The sequence below is a fragment of the Tympanuchus pallidicinctus genome, unplaced genomic scaffold (assembly GCF_026119805.1).
Source record: "Tympanuchus pallidicinctus isolate F22 unplaced genomic scaffold, pur_lepc_1.0 scaffold37, whole genome shotgun sequence".
NCBI classification, from domain to species: Eukaryota; Metazoa; Chordata; class Aves; order Galliformes; family Phasianidae; genus Tympanuchus; species Tympanuchus pallidicinctus.
The window spans coordinates 1771586-1791410 of NW_026294755.1; the positions used below are offsets into that span (position 1 = coordinate 1771586).

Sequence of the window (19825 nt, forward strand, 5' to 3'; positions counted from 1 at the left end):
CCTGTCCCCATCCTGTCCCTGCCCTGTCCCCATGTCCTTGTCCTCACATCCCCGTCCTCATCCTATTCCTAGTGTCCCCCCATCCCCTCCCATTTCCCCTGTTGCCATCCCAGTCCCCATGTCCCTCTATCCCCCATGTCCCCCTATTCCCATCCCATTCCCCATGTCCCCACCCCACGTCCCCCGTGTCCCCATATTCCTCATGTCCCCTATCCCCACCCCATTCCCGATGTCCCCCTATCCCCTCCCATTCCCCCCGTTCTCACCCTCTATCCCCCATGTCCCCCTACCCCCCACCCCATGTCCCCTATCCCTCATGTCCCCTATCCCTCATGTCCCCCTATCCCTCATGTCCCCTATCCCTCATGTCCCCTATCCCTCATGTCCCCTATCCCTCATGTCCCCCTATCCCCCATGTCCCCCTATCCCCCATGTCCCCTATCCCTCATGTCCCCTATCCCTGTTCCCTCGCCCCCCACCTCCATCACCCCGCAGCCCCACAGCAGCACAACGCAGTCGGGTGGGTTTTGGGGGCGCTGTGCGCATGCGCCGCCCCGCGCCCCCCGCCCGAGCCGCGCTGAGGGCGGCGGCGGCCATGAGGGGCGAGGAGGGGGCCGCGGGGCCGCGGGGGGCGGCGCGGGGCCGGGGGTGACGAGGGGTCCCCGCCGCGCCAGCACCGCCCGCACCGTGCGGGGTTCCGTGCGGGGTTCCGTGCGGGGTTCCGTGCTCCCACGCGGCCCAAAGCCCGCCGTGGGGCCGCAGCCCGGCGCGGACCCCGCAGCCCCTGCGGGCGCTGAAGGCCGCGGTGCGGCGCGGTGTCACCGGCAGCGAGCGGAACGGCCGCGGTGCCCGCGTCAGGTGAGCGCCTGAGGTCCCGCGCCGGGCAGCCTCTGTGCGACGGCCGGGGTGCGGGGTGGAGGAAGCCATAGGAATTTATGGGGCAGCTGGGCTGCCAGACCAACGGTGGCCCCCACAGCCAGCTGTAGGATGCGAGGGGTTGGTTGGCTCTTCGTAGCCAGCTGTGGGACACCTGGGGTTGGTGACATCCCATATTCAGCTATAGGACATCTGGTGTTGGTGGACTCTCTGGGACATCTGGGGTACCAGACAAATGGTGGCCCCCCATAGCTAGCTATAGGACATTTGGGGTTGGTGGCCTCTCTGTAGCAAGCTATGGGACATCTGGGATTGGTGACACCACGTATTCAGCTATGGGACATCTAGGGTTGGTGGAGTCTCCACATTTCACTCTGGAACATTTGGGGTTGGTGGTCTCTCCATAGCCCAGTCTGGGACACCTGGTTTTGGTGGCATCCCATGTTCAGCTCTGGTACATCTGGGATTGGTGGCACTCCATAGCTACAGGACATCTGGGGGTGCCAGACAAATGATGGCCCCCCACAGCTAGCTGTAAGACATTTGGGGTTGGTGGCATCCCACGTTCACCTCTGGCACTTTGGGGTTGGTGGTCTCTCCATATTCAGCTCTGGGGTATCTGGGGGTGCCAGATAAATGATGGCCCCCTATAGCTAACTATAGGACATTTGGGGTTGGCGCTCTCTCCAGATATGGGATGTCAGGGGTTGGTGGCATCCCATATTCAGCTCTGGGACATCTGGGGGTGCTGCCCTATAGCACAGCACTCTCTGTTCCGTGTGCTCCATCCCTCAGCAGCAATGGCTCCCTTAGGAACATTCCGGCCTCTGTGGGGCCTTTCACCATTGCTTTAGGATTTCACAACAGTGACATTTGCACATCTATTTTTAGGGCTGTTTTTCATCCCTTTCTCTTTTCAGAGGAATCAATCCCGGCTCTTTCTGCCTGCTCAGCCCTGGCTTCCCAGGGAAGCGCTAATTTTTTTTTCCACTATCAAATTGATTGCAAAGAGGAGACGGTGGGCAGGGCTGTAATTAGGGCAGGCGCGTGCAGTATGGATCCCTGAGCAACAATTGGGTTCGGCAGCCGGGTGCCCCGTTTGTCTGAGCAGGGAAGCAATGTGAATTCAGCCATGGACGCTTCTTTCTAAGAACGCACGGAACGTGTGCTCGCTTTCCCAGGGGAGAAGCAAAGCGCTGCTCCGATGGACGGAGCGGGGAGCTCGGTACGTGCGCTGCTTCCATCTGCGAGCCGCCGCGCTGGCTCTGTCGAAGCGCGTCTTCCCCTGCAGCGGGACGGCAGAAAGACGAGCGGTGCTGCAGCGCTGGGCCGGCACGAGGGGCAGCGCTGGTGTCCCCGCGGCGAGCGGAGCGGAGCTGGGGGCGTGCCGTGCGATGGGTGGGCTGAACCCGGGCGTCTTTTCTGCCTCTGACGGATGCGCGGCTGCTCCGTTCCTTTCTCGCCGCCCGGCAGCGTCGTGCAGGCCGGCCGGGAGCCGCTCACCATGCCCGGCGCCCGGCGGGACCGCAGGTAAGTGAGCCGAGCGGCGGTCGGTGCCTGCGCTTCCTCCGAGGGCAACCGCCCTGCTGCTGCGCCTTTCCTTCTCGACCGACGTTTTGCCGTAGAGAGAGCGACGGATCGGGCCGGGCACGGGGAGCGTTGTGCTGTGCGCTGACAGCGGGTAGAGGCGTTTATTTTCAGTTCTTTCGCAGCCGTGCTGCGGGTTTGTTCCGGTTGCCGCCTCTCGTTGTCACCCTTTTGCTTTTCAGGCCGGCTCTGTCAAGTTGCAGTTCTGCTTAGATTACATCTGTACCCCATCCAAGTGACCGCCTTTGTGCTTCCAGGGCTGAAATTGTAAGTTCTGCTGTCGCTGATGCCTCCGAGCAGCAGACGGTGCTTCAGTGTTAAAAAGTGGAACGAAGCAGTTCTTTGTTCAGCATTGCTTCGAGGTTTAAGTTCTGTGTGTTGGTTTGAATCACCTTGCAGGTCTAAACGCGTGTTTGTAGAGAAGGAATTGTCCCTTTCAGTTTGTTTTCTGGCTGGGTTCGGTTTGTACCACCTGTAGCCCTTGGTAGAGGAGTGTCTTTTTTGGCAGGAAATATCCGAACCTCACAGGTGACCCAGGGCTGCACGGAGCTGGGAGCTGAGGGTGCTGGGCTCAGGGCTGCGGGTCGCCTGGGATGAGGAAAAGAGGCCAGGAGGGCCCAGAGCTCCACACTGAACCCGAGTTTAAGAATTCAGGAAAGGATTTGGGCGCGCTTTGCTGCTTTTAATTTTAGAAAAGCTGCGTCTGCGAGGAATTGCCTGCAGGCTGAAGAGATAATTAATTTGGGAATTGTGCAGCACGGGTGAAATATTGAAAGGTCTCTTCTGATTTTACGTGGCTTTACGTCTGGCAAGGACGGGGTTCAAGGGCAGAGCTCTGTAGCTGTGAGCCCGGAATGCAGCGGATGAAGTTGGCGCTGAATTTTTAACTCGCACTTGTTGGCTTGGGGACGTGATGGCTGCAGCAGTTCTTAAGTGCAGAAACACCCCCACTCTCCTAAAACACCACTTTGTCCCATCCAGCCCAGGCCTGGGTTGTGGCCTGAGCGCTTTGCTGTCATTCAGGCAGCTGAGACCAACGAGGAAAAATACACGGGTGTTTCCTACTCTCTGCATTTCCCTTTCATTCCCACTGCAACACTGCGGTTGACTGGGAGGTCTGGTGGGAGGTGTTAAACAATCCCCCCTTGTTAAGGGGTTTTGTGCTTGAATTAAACTGTGGTTTAAGATGAAAGTTGGTGGACGCTCGATGAATGGGGGCCGTTCCTCCTGCCGGCATCGATGCCGTGGTCCCAAATCTTGGTAATAATCCCCTAAGGAGGGCATTGCCTACAAGAGCGTGGGGCTCTCGGTGGTGCTGCGAGGTGAATTGTTTGCCCGGGCTATAAATAAAAAGCTATATTTGGAAGAATAAAAAAAAAACAAACAACAAAAAATAGAGTCTTTATGGGCAAAATTGCACCGAGGGAAACGCGATGGAAAATTTGAGTCAGATGAGCTGATGTGTGAGGCATTTCCCTGTGGGGTCACTGGGCTGAAAAATGTTTTGTGTGCCTAAAGTTGAGCAGATGTGTGTGCTGAGCCCCCAGCCTGGCAGCCGCCGTCCTCGCCGTATCGCTGTGCTTCGCTGACGCGCAGAGCTGCTGTGGTGCGTTTGCTGGGGGTGTTCTGGGTCATCCCGGTGCTCAGCACGTGCCTGCTGTCAGCAGGGCTGCTTTCAGGCTTTAAATTAGGCGTGTGCTCAGACGAGTCGCCGAGCTGGGATTGATGGCTTTGCACAGGAGTGAAGGGATTTCTCCCAATTGGCTTTCTTAGATGAAAATCGCCCAGGTCTTCCAGCGCTGTGCCTAAATAAGGGCACGATACCAGCTTTCAGCTCTTACGGATATTAGTTCCACCTTTTTAGGTAGGCATTTGTTAGGAGGCAATTATGATTGCATGTGCTTGACCTTGTTTAAGATATTGCTGAGATACAGAGAGAGGACATCTGCTGTGGGTATCAGCAGCTTTTGCTGTTCTTCCCAAGTGTAAACATTGCAGAGGTGGGTGGTGATTGTGGTTGATGATTTCCCTTTGTCGTGTTCCTCTCGGCCATTGATCTGCTTTGCTCGGGTGGTTTGATTTGCCGTGGAGGTGGCTGTGCGCGCTGCTGCTTCTGCTGAGCTCCCAAAGCCCTTCCAAAAGGTGCAGCGTTGTTTCCACTTTGCTCTCCTGATTGAGCCGCGCTGCTGAAGAAACGTGAAACGGGTCTTTATTTTGGTTTTAAACCCGAGGATGGCTGTGGTGCCCTGCTGGAAGACGCAGCGTGTGCGGTGATGAGCAGTGCTTGTGGCATGAGGGGGTGTGGGCTCTGCCCAGGGGCCTTCAGGAGAGCACTGAACTCCTACAAAGGTGGTTGGGCTCTAATGAAGGTGGTTGAGCTCCAATGAAGGTGGCTGAGCTCTGATGAAGGTGGCTGAGCTCTAATGAAGGTGGTTGAGCTCTAATGAAGGTGGTTGAGCTCTAATGAAGATGGTTGAGCCCTAATAAAGGTGATTGAGCTCTAACGAAGATGGCTGAGCTCCAGTGAAGGTGGCTGAGCTCTGATGAAGGTGGTTGAGCTCTAATGAAGGTGGTTGAGCCCTAATGAAGGTGGCTGAGCTCCAATGAAGGTGGCTGAGCTCTGATGAAAGTGGTTGAGCCCTAATAAAGGTGATTGAGCTCTAACGAAGGTGGTTGAGCTCCAGTGAAGGTGGCTGAGCTCTGATGAAGGTGGTTGAGCCCTAACAAAGGTGGTTGAGCCCTAATGAAGGTGGTTGAGCTCTAAATGAAGGTGGTTGAGCCCTAACGAAGGTGACTGAGCTCCAGCAAATGTCTTTGAGCTCCAACAGAAATTGTTGAGCTTCAGTGCAGGTCTTTGAGCTCCTACAAAGGCGGTTGAGCCCCAGCAGAGGTCTTTGAGCTCCAGTAATGACCATGGAGCTCCAACAGAGGTCACGGAGCTTCAACAAATTGCCCAGAATGATGATTCCTTGTGCTCATAGATGTTTTTCCCCCTTTCTTGAGGTGTTTCTGACTCCTGGTGACCTGCTGAAGCCTGGCTGAGTGCTCAGCTGTCAGTCTGGGGAGTTGGGCTTAGCATTCGGGTGGTGGTTGGCGTGCATTGGGCTGCCTCTGTGTGTGAGGGTGCTTTCAAATGGGGTTAAAAATAAAACAATCAGGTTCTTACATCTGAGAGATGTGTGCCTTGCTGGTGTGCTGCTCCTGAAAAGAGGAATGTGGTTTTCACACTAAACCTTTCTTAGGTGGTTAACAAATGGCTCAGTTTTAGTGAACGCAGACGTTCCGCAGCTGACTTCCAAATAGTTGAGCTGTTTTCAGAAGGAGAGCTATCCATCCTCCTGCTGGAAGCTGATTCCTGGGATATTTAAAGGGGCTTTGAAGAGTTCAGAAGCAGCACCCGCTCATCTTCCATGTGCTCATCTCTGGTCCCTGGCTCACTGGAAGTCTCCGCTCCCGTCGTGCTCCGCAGTTGGAATCCTTGACATAGGCTGTGCTGTGACCTCTGCTCTGCAGGAAGTGACTCTTTACTCCCACTCTCTTGGTTATCACTTACCCAGTTGTTCCTCCCTTTGGGACAGTCCCTGTGCCAATATGGCCTTATGGTTTCCTGGCAAGGAGCCTTTGAGAGACAGCAGCAAGTCTTGTAAAAGGCAGCAGTCTGAGCTGCTGCTGTGCGCTGAAAGTCCCCGTGCAGAATCCTGTCTGACTTTTTCTCCTGCAAAAAGTGCTGCCTGATGATTCTACCCTATATTTTCACGCAATTTCATTTGTCCTGTATGAGTGTTGGGTTTGGAGATGTAGAATTTGTTGGTTTGCTTTGGGACTGTTGTCTTGAGGAGTCCCTCGAGGAGTGAGCATGTGCCTTTTTCTTGCTCTGTGAGTACAGAGATGGGGAAATGGCTTTGTTTTTCCATGTCTCACTGTTCTCTCTTCTAGCAGCACCGAGCAGTCAGCCTGTTGGTGGGGCTTTCTGGGTATTTCTTGAGGCCTCTGAAGCAGCAGAGTAGCAGTGGGGTGGGTGCAGGGATGCCTTGCTAAGGGAATCGTTGGGGTTGCCTTGTTCTGTGGTCAGCCCATGTTTTCCTGAGTGAATGAGCTGTGGTCCAGCATGCGCTGCTTAGCATCCTTTGTGCTCAGAGTGTTTTGGAAAGCAGAATTTTGTTTGCCTCTCCACGAGGACACGGTTGGGCCACCTGTGAGCTCCAGCTGGGAGAGGGGTGCAACGTGAGCAAGAAGTTCTGTAACTTAATGAGGCTGTGTGAAGACATGCAGCCTTTCAGTACCTAAAGGGAGCCTAAAAACTGGAGGGGAGTCAACTCTTGGAAAGGGTAGATAGCAGCACGACAAGGGGAAATGGCTTTAAGTTGAGGGAGGGCAGATGGAGGTTGGATGTCAGGGGAAGTTCTGTGCTGTGAGAGCGGTGAGGGGCTGGAACAGCTGCCCAGAGAGGCTGTGATGCCCCGTCCATCCCTGGAGGTGTTGAAGGCTGGGTTGGATGGGGCCCTGGGCAGCCTGGGCTGCCGTGAAATATGGCAGGGGGTTGGAGCTCCGTGATCATTGAGGTCCCTTTCAACCCGGGCCATTCTGTGATTCTGTGCCCATACTCCTCAAGTACTGAAAGCCTGGAGATAAGAAACTGGGGGAAGTTTAGCATTGCTGCGTGTTCTATCAGTAGAAGTCAGCTTGCTTTTTCCCTTCTGCCATAATCCAGTGCTGGTGAATGAGGTGTTACCCACCCAGCGTCTCCAGCTCGGCTCTGCGAGAGCCATCCGACTTACAGGAGCAGACAGCACTGCTCTCTTTGGGCTTCTCTCTTTTCTCCTGAAATGGCCGTGAGAGTGATATCTGGGTCAGCTGCCTCCAGCGTGTCACTTTCTTTTGACACTCATGGCTGTGAGCGTGCCGGAGGAGCACGGTGGGAAGCGCCGCAGTGGGATCAGGAGTCGTTAAAGGGGTGCTGTGCTGATCTGCATCCCTTCGGGGGAATCTCCCTGATGGCTGCTCAGACCTGCTTTCCTTCTGATCTCAGCACTGTGTCCCGGCTCTCGGCGTGGGAGCCCCCATCCGTCCTCAGGGCTGCTTTCAGGTATGGGGACATCAGTGGGACACCGTGCTGCGATGCGCGTCCTGAGCGTGCCTGCTGGGCTGCCATCCAGCACGGGGTGGAAGGGGCACCGTGCTGCTCGCCTGTATATTTCCAGACCCTGTAACACATCCCCCCCATCGTTGTGTTCATTCTTACAGGAAAAGTAGTTCTGCTGCTTGAGTCCCAGCCTCCTCTGTGTGGCACCCAGTGATGGGTTGGCACCCAGCGGGCACTGAAACACAGCAGTCCTGCTTGAAGATGTTGGAACAGGGTGTCTAGAGAGCTTGTGGATTCTTGGAGGAAATCCAACTGGGCAGAGTCCTGCCGAGCTGCACTGGTTGGTAGCAGTGGGCTGGATCTGCCTGCCTGGCCCTTGCCAGACCTGTGGGTTTGGTGGCTGCACTTGGTGGCTCCTCTCTGTCCCAAAAATGGAGCAGTGGGGTATGTCTGTGTTTGGAGCCAGAGCTTGGGAGCCTGCCCTGGAACTCTGTCAGAGTTGTGGTATGAAATCAGGAGGTTGAATTTGTAGTGTCAACTGCCTGATGGCAAAACGTTGTACATTTTGGGGGTAACGTGCATTGGTACAAGAAGAACTGGGGGCTGAGCATCTTTGTAAGTAAATTAGTTGAATGGGTGATTCTGTGTTGGTGTCTGCTCGATGCTGGGCTTGTGGGCACGCTCATCTCGGGAGCTTTGTGTCCTGTGTTGCTCCATCACGAGGTGTCCAGGTGGGAGCAGCTGCTGGAGAGCACTCTGGGTATTTGGAAAGCAGAGCTGAGTGTTTCTGGTCACAGAATCATTAAGGTTGGACAGGACCTCTAGGATCATCCTGTCCAACTGTAATCATCTTGCAGAAACCCAATGGAATCCATGTTGAGAGGAATAAGGGGAACTAAGAGCTTGATCAGAAATATTCTGTGGCCCTGAATCTGTACTGAAACTGTGCTCACTCAGTGGGTTTGTCATTGGGGTTGGCAGCAGTGGTCATTTTGAGGATCTGCTGCTGATCTGTGGATGCCATAAGGCAGTGCTGTTTGCTGGCAGTCCGAGAGCTGGGTGTTGGTTGCAGACCTTCATGTTTGGCTGTTTGTTCTTGACGGATTTGAGGTTCAGATTCGATCTTATTGCACGAAGGCGTTGTTGCCCTTTTCATCCCCTGCCCCGTTACTCTTTACTTTCAAGTCATGGAGAGGCAGATGAGCAGCTCACGTGGCAAGCTGCAGGCCCAGCTTTGGGTTATGCTGTGGCTCGTTGCCCCCAGGACCAGCTGTTCCATCTCACAGGCTGTCAGATAACACCCTGCCTTCTCGTGAAATCTGCTGACCAGCTTGTTTTCTCCATTATTACATTTCACATCATCGGAATGCCAGCATCACCTGGGGCTGCTGAACTTCCTTGCTATCTCGGGTCTGTAGGATCCCAGAACCCCACAGAGCCGACAGCTCACCTCCACCGCCCTGGAAATACCTCTTCCTGGAGCTCCCCGTTGCTGTAGGTGAAGTGAATGCCAGTTTGGCCAGCACAACACATCTCCCAATTCCATTTGAGTTGTGTCACTGCGGGGGAGCGATGCTAAAACTGTCACTTGGCTTTCCATGCTGGCATTACTGGGGGGCACTCGGAGGCTCTTGGGGGTTCGGCTCTTATCTGCGAGCTCCAGCTCATCTCTGAGCTGAATGCTTGGTGGGTACACGCGTGTTGGCTTTCCAAAAGATGCGTGTTTGACATCTTTATTTTTTTGACAGCACAAGAATCTGATTATTTCTCCACCTCTCTTCAGCCTGCTGTTCTATTCTGCCCAGATCTGTGGTTCCATCATCCGAGGTGCTGTGCTGGTGATGGGTTTGGCCATCGCTTTCTTCCTTCTCGAGTAGTAAAAATTGAGTGAATGTAAATGAGATTTGAATGAATTATGCTAGTTATGCATTCATCCTAATTCAAATCCTATCTTAATTAGCCCGGGGGCCTAATTTGACTTTCACGCAGCATGAAACCACTTTGGATTATCACTGGAATTGCCATGCATTTATTCTGGACTTTTTTTTCCAATCAGCGCGCATCTTTTTACACTGCTTAAAAACAAAGCAAAACTAATATATCATTAATAAATTAATCAGATTTAATTAGGGCGGCACAGGAGGGTATATTTTAAGGGGAAAAATGCTGTAAATCCATTCCCTGTGCCGAGTGCTTCTGCGCCGAGCGTGGGGATGAGCTCATGACACAGACACAGAGTGAGGCTCTCTCTCGGATGCACTTTCTGCCATATCTTAAACGAGCTGGAATTGCTGACGTTCTGCCTTTTTCAGATGTGTGTCAGCATCCATCGGCTTCTCCTTCAAACGGTGGAAGATTATTGAGTTAAATATTGCCGGGCCGGCAGATCTGGGAGGCACTCAGTGGACGTGGGCTGAAGGCTGCTGCCGTGTGTCTGGTCCTGCAGCACATCTGCGAAGGCAGAGCTGCTCTCTAGCTCAGAAACTGAAGGATACAACCGTGTGAAATTCAGAACTCTGCGTATGATTCCTTCTTTCCTTCTAATTAGATTGAGATGGACGTTTCCAGCGGGACAGCGGGTTAATGAGAGGTCGTTCCATTGAGCCCAAAGGTTTCCTTACAGACAGAAGGTGCTGCTGGTGTGTTTTCCCATATTTGTATCCGCAGCTTTCCTCTGGACTGGGGCTAAATATAGAATAAGTGACGTTTTCTTGCCAGGGAGAAGCAGAGCTGCTCAGCAGCTTCAAATCTGAGCATTGAGAGCCTCCTAATCAACGCACGCCGTTAACGCACAGCTGATAAGCCTTGTGCTGTGAAGGCTGTGTTAATCTGAGTGTCAAGTCTGCGCTGTCAGCATCTGTAGGTGAGCTGTGATCTCTCATTTGTGTAATCGCTGGCACTCAGAACGGGGAACGATCTCCGTCCTGAAGTGAGTTCAGGGAGCGGTTCACAGCTCTGCCTCTTTTCCTGCTCCGCTTCTCCCCACGTTCCCCACAGAAACAAATGGAGCTCTGATCTCTTTCAGGCATCTTCCCCTTTCTTCAGATGGACTCGAGGCTGACGCGTTCGCTCTCTGACGTCCTGCCACTTGTGAAGGATGCACACACCGGCACGGCGTGCCGTCTTGCTAACGAGGAGGTGAGATCCCTTATGCATCAGTTGCTTTTGCTGTATTGCAGAGGATTCTGACTCCTATTCACTGCAACCCAGTGACTGCTCTTACCCAATGACTCGTGCTTTTCCTGAAATACGTCCTTGCATTGAGCTTGGCCAAAGCATTTTGTTTCAATGGGCTCAGCCTCCAAAGCTGTGTATTTATCTGCATCAGTTACACTCTGTTTCCATTTGTCAGTCTGCAGGCTTCTGTACCACATGTGGCATTTGTCAGGCCTGGATTGCTGGGTGCAGAGCTGTTTCTGGTCTTGGTGGAGCTCACTGTAACTGGGAGCAGTTGATTTTTGTTCTAATGTGGGAATTGTTTTCCAAGGTCTCTAGTGGCTGTTACGTGTGCTTTTTTGATGCTGTATCATGCTATTTTTTTTCTCATCATGCCATCAAGTACCGAATCAAACAACCCACCCAGTCCAGCCATGTTGTGCTGTGCTGATGACTTTTCAGTATAACATTTAATTTCACACAAAAGGTAAATTTGCATCATTTCATTCGTTGATGATACGCTGATGGCATCGATGGTTGCAGTGATGATGCATTGATGGTGCATTGGCTGCGTGGATGTTGTGCTGGTGATGCACTGATGCACTGATTTGGTTATGCTGTATCAATGCATTAATTGCATCGCCTCAGACCTCAGCGTGCTGCCTGTGAACACCGCTGTCGTTGCATGGAACAACTTGAATAGCTGTAAGTTGTGGATTTGCAGGGCAGCACTGCTCAGCTCATGGTCTGTATTGGATTGTCCTGTCCTGAAGCAAAGTCAACAGCAGTTGCCTGCTCTCAGGTTTTGGCTGAGTGGCTCATTGCTACCTTAAGACAGCCGGCATTGCTCTGTAGGGTCCTTTCTTCCCTTTTTCAGGGCACTGAGGTATGCAGTGTAATTAAACTAGCAGTGCTTCTCCGTTGGCCGTGGGTGGTGGAGGCCAACATTGTTAGCTCAGATTTCAGCAGTGAAAACAAGTCCTGGTGTCAGCAGTGGGACGCAGCCAGCGGTGCCCATAAAATGTCACAGGAGCTGAGCTTCTGATCCACTGCGTTAAGGAGATTTCAATCCAACGTGTAAACATTAGAAATGCAGAGCAGCCATGCCTTTCTCTTCTGCATGGAAGCCGCTTTGGAAGCAGGATTTGTTTGTGCAGTGGCAGAGAGCTGCTACTTTACTTCTTGACAGAGGACTTACCAAAAGCCTGCAAAGGAGACGTAGGTCTTCAGACAAGTCCTGGCAGCTGGAGCTTCCCGGTAGCAGGTGATTCCACAGAAGAGTTCTGCGTTGGTGGTCAGATTTGAGCCTTTCTCTCCCGATTGCATGTTTGCAGCATGCGGCCTTGAGCTCATCAACTCAACTCTTTTGGGGGTTTTGTCTGTTTTCTAGGTAAAATAATTTGACCACCATGAGTTGGAGCTTTCTGACCCGTCTCTTAGAGGAGATCCACAACCACTCCACCTTCGTTGGCAAAATCTGGCTGTCGGTGCTGATCGTGTTTCGGATCGTCCTGACCGCCGTGGGAGGCGAATCCATTTATTACGATGAGCAAAGCAAGTTTGTGTGCAACACGGAGCAGCCCGGCTGCGAGAACGTCTGTTACGACGCTTTTGCTCCTCTTTCTCACGTGAGGTTTTGGGTGTTCCAGATCATCCTCGTCGCCACTCCGTCCGTCATGTATTTGGGCTACGCCATCCACAAGATCGCCCGCATGGTGGAGCACAGTGATGTTGACAGAAGGTTCAGGAGCAAAAGCTTTTCGACGCGCTGGAAACAGCACCGAGGCTTGGAGGAGGCCGAGGACGACCACGAGGAGGACCCGATGATGTACCCAGAAATAGAGCTGGAAAGCGAACGGGAGAACAAGGAGCAGCAGCCCCCTGCCAAAGCCAAGCACGACGGGCGGCGGCGGATCCGCGAGGACGGGCTGATGAGGATCTACGTGCTGCAGCTGCTGGTGAGGGCGACGTTTGAGGTCGGCTTTCTGGTCGGTCAGTACCTCCTGTATGGCTTTGAGGTCAGCCCCGTGTTCGTGTGCAGCAGGAAGCCCTGCCCCCATAAGATAGATTGCTTCATTTCAAGGCCGACCGAAAAGACCATCTTCCTGCTCATAATGTACGGGGTGAGCTGCATGTGTTTGCTGTTGAACGTGTGGGAGATGCTGCACTTGGGGTTTGGCACCATCCGGGACACGTTGAACAGCAAGAGGAAAGAGCTGGAGGACTCTGGGACCTACAACTACCCCTTCACCTGGAACACACCCTCTGCTCCCCCCGGCTACAACATCGCCGTCAAACCCGACCAAATGCAGTACACCGAGCTGTCCAACGCCAAGATGGCCTACAGGCAGAACAAAGCCAACATCGCCCAGGAGCAGCAGTACGGCAGCAACGAGGAGAACATCCCCGCCGACCTGGAAAACCTGCAGAGGGAAATCAAAGTGGCTCAGGAACGCCTGGACATGGCCATCCAGGCGTACAACAACCAAAACAACCCCAGCAGCAGCTCCAGAGAGAAGAAGTCCAAAGCAGGCTCCAACAAAAGCAGCGCCAGCAGCAAATCGGGGGACGGGAAGAACTCTGTCTGGATTTGACCTTGGCTGAGTTTATATGTTGTCTTTTTCTCACAACCAGCAGCCCGTTGAGTAATGGCTTCCATTAAGTAAATATTTGGTTCTGCTTATTTTCAGGGATGCTGTTGGCTAGCGATTCCAGCTCCAAGAAAGTGTTTATATGCGCACTGTAGGACTGTACAACTTTATTCTTCTGCCTTCCAAGCCAGGAGACAAATAGGTATATTTAAATCATTCTCATTGAAGGGTTTACGCTGTATGTACAGTATTATCGTACATTTATTATGCACAATTTTTGTATTTGTACACTGGATCTCCGAAGTTACCCTTTTTTATACGAAAGGAGAAAACTGTAGGTAGCTGTCAGCATTTTGCTCCTTTTATTACTGTGGTTCGTCGTCGTTTTCTGTTTGTTTTCAGTGTCAGAACTTTCAATGCTGCATTTGAGAAGTGCCTTGAACACACAGCACCAGGGAGCCAGATCTGCTCCCTTAGAGCAGGGGGGGGTCGGAAACGTCTGCTGATGGTGCTCTTGACTGTACCTTCTATAAAAATGATGTGCTACCTACAAATGGAAGTGTCACGCTGTGGCTGTTATGTGCTACGTTTCTTCATCCCGTGGAAAATGACTTGTAGTTCCACATATTTGCATATTCAAGAGGTTTCTGAGGTCTCTCGTTACGTAACACCCTGCTCCAAACGTCCCAGAGCTGCCTGTATGGGGGCCACCACCTGCCTGTCTCACCCAGGTGTCCCCGTGTCCCTTCTCCCCTGGGGTCACTGGGACACTCATTCCCCTGGTCCCTTTTGTCCCCCTTGTCCCTGGTCCTCCTTGTCCCATGAGGTCGTTGGGATGCTTGTTCCTTCGGTCTCTTTTGTTCTCGCCCCGTGCCCCTTCTCCCCTTGTCCCTGTCCTATGAGGTCATGGAGATACTCCTTCCCCTTGTCCCGTTTGTCCCCCTTATCCCATGGGGTCATTGAGATGCTTGTTCCCCTGGTGCTGTTTGTCTTCCTTGTCCCATGAGATCATGGGGATATTTGTTCTTCTGGTCCCATTTGCGCCCCTTGTCCCCATGTTCCCTTGTTCCCTGGGTCTGTTTGTCTCTTGGGGTCGCTGGGATGCTCATTCCTCTGTTCTCTTTAGTCCTCCTTGCCCTCTGTCCCTTGTCCCCTGTTCCATGAAGTCTTGGGGGCACTCATTCCCCTTGTCTCCATGTCCCCTTGTCTCCTGATTGCTGTCCCAAGGTCATGGGGACACTCATTCCCCGTGTCCCTTTTGTCCTTCATGTCCTGTGGTCCCTTGTCCCCTGGGGTCACTGGGATGCTTGTTCCCCCGATCCCATTTGTCTTCCTTGTCTCCATTTGTCTTCCTGTCCCTTAAGGTCATGGGGGTTTTCGTTCCCCTGGTCCCATTTGTTCCCATGTCCCCTGGTCCCCTGTCCCACTGGGTGTTTGAGGTGCCCATTCCCTGTGTCCCCTTTGTCCTTATGTCCCCTGGTCCCTCACTGCGTGTTTTCATCCTATGGAAAACGCCTCATAACTCATAACATATTTACATATTGAAGATGTTTCTGTGCTCTCTTGTTGCATAACACCCCGCTCCCCGGGGCTCCCACTTGTTCCAGTCCCTTCTGGGGCAGATTGCTGTGTTTCCAAAGCAATGTGCTTGGATGGACTCGTGGTCACTCTGCTCTGTGGCAGCCCCGCTCCCCCGGCCCCGCGCACACACCTGTCTGTACAGGTCTTTACAAAACCCTTCTGACTGTAAACAGCAATGCCTTATCCCCGACCCCTCTTCCTCCTGTCACGTCCGAGGGGCCGAGTTCAGACAGAGCAATAAATGCTTCATTTCTGCTCGAGAGGCCGGTCAGATCCGCGGCGTTCTGCAGCTTTGGCATTCAACTTGAATTTATAATTAGAAAAAAAAAGGGGGGAGTGGGGGGGGGGGAATGCAGTATTTACTGCCCCTGGCAGTGTCTTTTTGGCCACGATGAGCATTCACATCTGAGGGACACTGAGAAATGCCTGCTTTTTGTTGCTCTGTGTCACGCTTTGGGACTTTGCTCCGTGCGCTCCGCTCCCTGGCAGTTCCAGCGGTGCGAGCAGTGCGCCTCTGCTTTGAGATAAGGCGTTCCTTGCAGGACGTGTGGCAGCCCTCTGCTGGGGTCTGTGGCTGCAGTTGGTTTCAAGGCTTCGGGTTTGGCTCCTTTCTCCGGAAGAAATGATAATGCATTACTTGAAAACGCTCCTTGCTCTGGCTTGATGCAGGCCATCCTGAAATAAACGCTCAGAGCAGATCTTGGACCAAAAAAAAAAAAAAAAAGAAAAGAAAAAAGAAAATGAACGTACCTTGAGTTTGTTAACCTCTGGTTTTGTCTATTAAATGCAGTTCAGAACAGCAGGCTGAGGCGGCGTTTTTGCAGTGCTGCGGGGATGGGGGGGTGCAGAGGTTGGGGTTTCAACCTGTTTGACCTCAGCGTAACAAAGAGCCTCTTTCCAACGGCGTCGAAAGGGAGGAATGTGGAGAGTGAGCCCGCAGGAGCTCCTCCCGACCACCGGGGATCTGCATGGGCGCATGTGGAGGAGCGGCGCGGCGAAGCGTGCGGCCTCAGCTGCCCCGAGCGGAGCAGACGGGGCCGGCTGCCTTTGCACGTCGCAGCTGAATGCCCGTCTGTTTTGCTGTCACAAAGGATCGCTTTGTGAGCTGGGCTGTTGGTGGAGGAGCAGGATGTAACCCACCTTCTGCAGCAGCCGCTCAGTTCGTCTCTATCAGAGCAGTGTCGGCACACGGGTTCCTCCCTGCTTGGAAAGCAGCGCTCTGCTTTCTGCAGGGTGCTGTGGGTGTTGGGGTGCTGCTGTGCCAGGAGGGGGGTCTGTAAGGGGAAATCTCTTCCCACGTCTCCGACCAACGAGGCCTCGTGTCAGCGATGCGTCTCAGCTGTGCACACACACAGGTCCTGCAGCCTCCCGACTGCCACCCTTTTATCTGGCCCTCGTTTAAAGCTGTGCGGTGACTCCCGTGAGCTCCTTTCTGTCTGAGCGTTCCTTTTGCCCTGGGAGGAGCACAAAGCCCCGCAGCCACAGCTCAGAGCAGCGCTGCTGAGTGCCAGCCTGAAAGATGAGGGACGGCACCCAAACCTTCAGCCTGCTCAGCAAAGCGGCGCGTTGTTAATCAGCTCCGGCGGTAATTGAGGGCCCTGTGGTCGCTGAGCTGCTGCCAGGAATGTAGGGTGCCCTAGCAGCCAAAGAGCCTCGCTGAGCTAAGAGCCACCCCGGCCCTGAGCCCTTTGTCTCACACACACAGCGCGGATCAGCAGCTGCGCCTCATCTGTCATCCATATTTGGTAGCAAACTTGCTCACATCTCAACAGCTCTTTGCAGGAGCTGCTGAAGAGTCGGTGTGATGACATCAGCGGTGAGCTGAAGCTCGGTGGGCTCGGAGCTGGGATGTGGTCAGCATGCAGGGTCAGCACATGGGGTCGTCCATACACAGGTTTGGGAGAGGGGAACCCGTGCTGTGCACTGCATGCAGCGTTCAGCTTTCAGAGCAAATGCTTCGTGCCGCAGACATTCTTGCTCTGCGTTAGCATCTCTTTTCAGCCCTCTTGCCTTGCAGTGGAAGGGAAGCTCGGCACACTCCCATTATCACCGAGCTGAGGTGGCCACAAATCCTCCTGCTGAAAACCAGAGAGAAAATCTGCTTGTGAGGACTTTGCAGCGCGGCTGCGGAGAAGAGAAGCAGCTCCAAACCCAGCAGAGCAGCTGCAAAGCTGTCCTGCCGCGGGCAACATGGGGAGATGCGTGGCCAGGAGGTAAGAAACGTCTAAAGCAAGAGCAGACACGTGATTGTATCCAACAGAAAAGGAGTTTATTCAAGGAAATGCAGGGAGGGAGGTTGGGAGGGGTGCTGTGCACAAAGCATGAATGCCGTTCGGCTGATGTTCAGCTCGGGGAAATCCTCAGTGCTGCAGGGCAGGCTGCTGCTGTGCAGGCACAGCGATACCCAGCTCCCCATAAACGTGCAGGGTTCTGAGCAGAGGGCAGGCTGTATGCACTGCTCACCCAGAACGTGCTGAAGAAGCTGCAAAATGCCTTCAAGTTTCCTTCATCCATTATAACACGCTGTCCCTGCGTGAACATTTCCCCTGGATGTTGTTTCCCCATCGCCCCCAGGGAAGGGAAAGTAGAAAGGGAAAGAAGTGTGCGCTGCTGGGCTGGCAGCAGTGTGAGGTGCCGCTCGGTTCAGTGAGTCTCTGAGATGCGGTTTCCCATCACCTCACTGCTGAGCTGCAGTGGGCTTATATAACAGATGGGTTCCTTTCTTTTTTATTTCCCCCCCCATAAGGGAAGCTGTGATCCTCTGTAATGTTGGGATTTCTTGGCATTTCTTATCTGTGTGCATCTTCTTCGTATCCGACGCGGGAGGAGAAAAGCCTGACAGCGAAAGGAGATCCCAGCAGTGCTGGTGGCAGCACGAGGGGACGGGGGTTACATAAACTGCTCTGACCCCGAGTGCCACAGCACTGCAGACGTTCCAGGAGTTCTTCAGGAGCTCCGCAGCCCTCAGAGCTGATTTAACAAATTGCCGTTTTGTCATCGCTTTGAAATCCTTCAGAGAAATCTGGGAGATGTGCTCAGGATGCTGAGCCGCCGCTTTGCCCAGCAGGCTCTGATCCCCACCTCCTGCAGGGCAGTGGGAGCTGCAGGGGGTTTGACGCCCGCCTTGGGGTCGCTGCTGCCGTGGTGCCTGATGGCCTCAGCTCCGCAGGGGTCAAAGCTCCCCAGCAGCAACGTGAACTCAGCACTGCGAGGGAAAGAGCAGCAGCGAGGCTGGCCTGTGGAGTGATGGGATCTCTGAGCTGGAAAAGACCTCCAAGGCAGCATCCCAGCCAGGGGAGCGCTTCCAAAAGGGCGGTGGGAGATTTCTTGCATCGCTGGGAACTGGGTTTCCCCCATGGCCCCCAGGGCGTTTGCACCCCCAGTGCAGCCGGGAGGAGCGCCGGAGCCTCCCATCGCATTTCCAGCTGTGCTGGGCTGGCCGTGTCCCTTCCTTTCTCCTTGTCTGAGCGTTTCCTGCTGCAGCAGCGCTCCAACACGCGATGCCCCATCGCCTGCAGCGGCTGCGTGTCCCATTTCCCAGCAAGGCCAGCAGTGGGTCAGGGCCTGGTCGCTGCCTGCTGGCGGAGCTGCTCCTTCCCACGGCTGCAGCACGGCTGCTTGGAGATGCTCACTGCTCCCCCGAGCTGCTCCTGTCCGCGCACGGCCGTGTTCTGTGCCTCCAGCTGTGGCCTCGCTCTCAGAACTCGGCAGCAGGTGCCAAATACCAGCTTTCATTTGTCAACTCAGGGAGGAAGCAGAATGGGATGAGGGTGAGGGGCCAGGGCTGAGGCTGAGCCCTTGCCGTCCCCTCTGCAGACCTCATTCTCCCACCCTGGGTGCAGCCCAGCAGCCTCTCTCCGGTGTGAAGCACCCAGAGCACGTGGGCTCTTGCTTTCTCTCCCCTTTTCCTTAATCCCCCAAGCACGGCTCCCTGCAGGAAGGCATCCTCCCATTCCAGCCCACATGGCAGCGTTGGCTCCCAACCATCTGATGTCTCCCTCTGACCCAAACTTCTCTGCTCTCTTTCAGATAGGAGAGCTGAAAAGCCATCGCCTCCCTCTGCTCCTGCAAGCTGCTGCTCACGTGGCACCCTGTGCTCCTGGGGAGTCAGGAGGACATTCTTCCTTGTGTGCACCCTAAAAACGAGGTCTGCCTCATTAGATTATCGCCGACAAATCACAGCCAGATGGTCCACCATCAGCTCCTGCAGCTGAAGGAGCCGAGGGACTGCAGGTTTGAGCGGCTCCCCTTTACGTAATGGCACAGAGGAGGCTGCAGGAGATCTGTTCTGTTGGGTCTGCCGATGAGCAGCGGGTCTTTTTTCCTCCTCGTGAGCCCTGTGATGGGCAGCACCCGCAGCTCAGTGCCTCGCTGCTGCCCTCAGGCAAAAAGATGGTAAATAAATCACTGATTTTTTGCTGTGTTCCAGGAGGACACGTGGCTCCGGGAAGGACCTCGGGTGGGCTGGGAACCCAACGCCGTTTCCATGCCCTCCTGAGCCCAAAGGCCTCAAAGGACTCAGTGTTCACTGCTTGTGCTTCCACATTATTTCTGACACGGCGCCACGGCGCACAGACAGCGGCCCCAAAAAGCTCCAGTGAGCCGCGCCTCTGTTGTGGTTGGGAGCAAAGTTGCGCCCTTCCGGAGGACCCCAAAGATGGGAGCGTGCTGCAGCCCCGCATTGTGCCTGCAGCCTCCAGGCTGAGGGGCGAGGAGCCGGCGAGTCCCGGCTGCGCATCTCCTGCGCCGGCCGTCGGTGCGAGGAGCGGGCAGGGAGAGCCCTCTGGTGGCTGATGCGGAGAGCAGAGCGCTGCGAGGGGAGAACGGCGGCGTGGGAGAATCGAACCGGGCCGAGGAGCTCCGTATGGACCTGGGAGTACGGCCGGAACGGGCATCCCAGTGTGCCGTGGGGCAGGGGAGCAGGGGACAGGAGGACAAAGGGGGTGAATGG

The 19825-nt window shown here is 54.3% G+C and overlaps 1 protein-coding gene across 8 annotated transcripts; it reads left to right on the top strand.

Annotated features, from left to right (window-relative positions):
* The first annotated feature begins 760 nt into the window (after window positions 1–760).
* Window positions 761–13847, top strand: GJC1 (gap junction protein gamma 1). 8 transcript variants are annotated; one of them, XM_052699597.1, is made up of 4 exons: window positions 2448–5032; window positions 5254–10409; window positions 10572–10684; window positions 12093–13847. In XM_052699597.1, the coding sequence occupies exon 4, from the start codon at window positions 12112–12114 to the stop codon at window positions 13294–13296; it is 1185 nt and encodes a 394-aa protein (XP_052555557.1). In that variant the 5' UTR covers window positions 2448–5032; window positions 5254–10409; window positions 10572–10684; window positions 12093–12111; the 3' UTR covers window positions 13297–13847. The 8 variants fall into 8 exon arrangements, with proteins under 8 accessions (XP_052555564.1, XP_052555563.1, XP_052555561.1 ...); XM_052699600.1 differs by having other exon boundaries at window positions 2448–4852; XM_052699598.1 differs by lacking the exon at window positions 2448–5032 and having other exon boundaries at window positions 5261–10185; window positions 10265–10409.
* Window positions 13848–19825: the final 5978 nt, after the last annotated feature.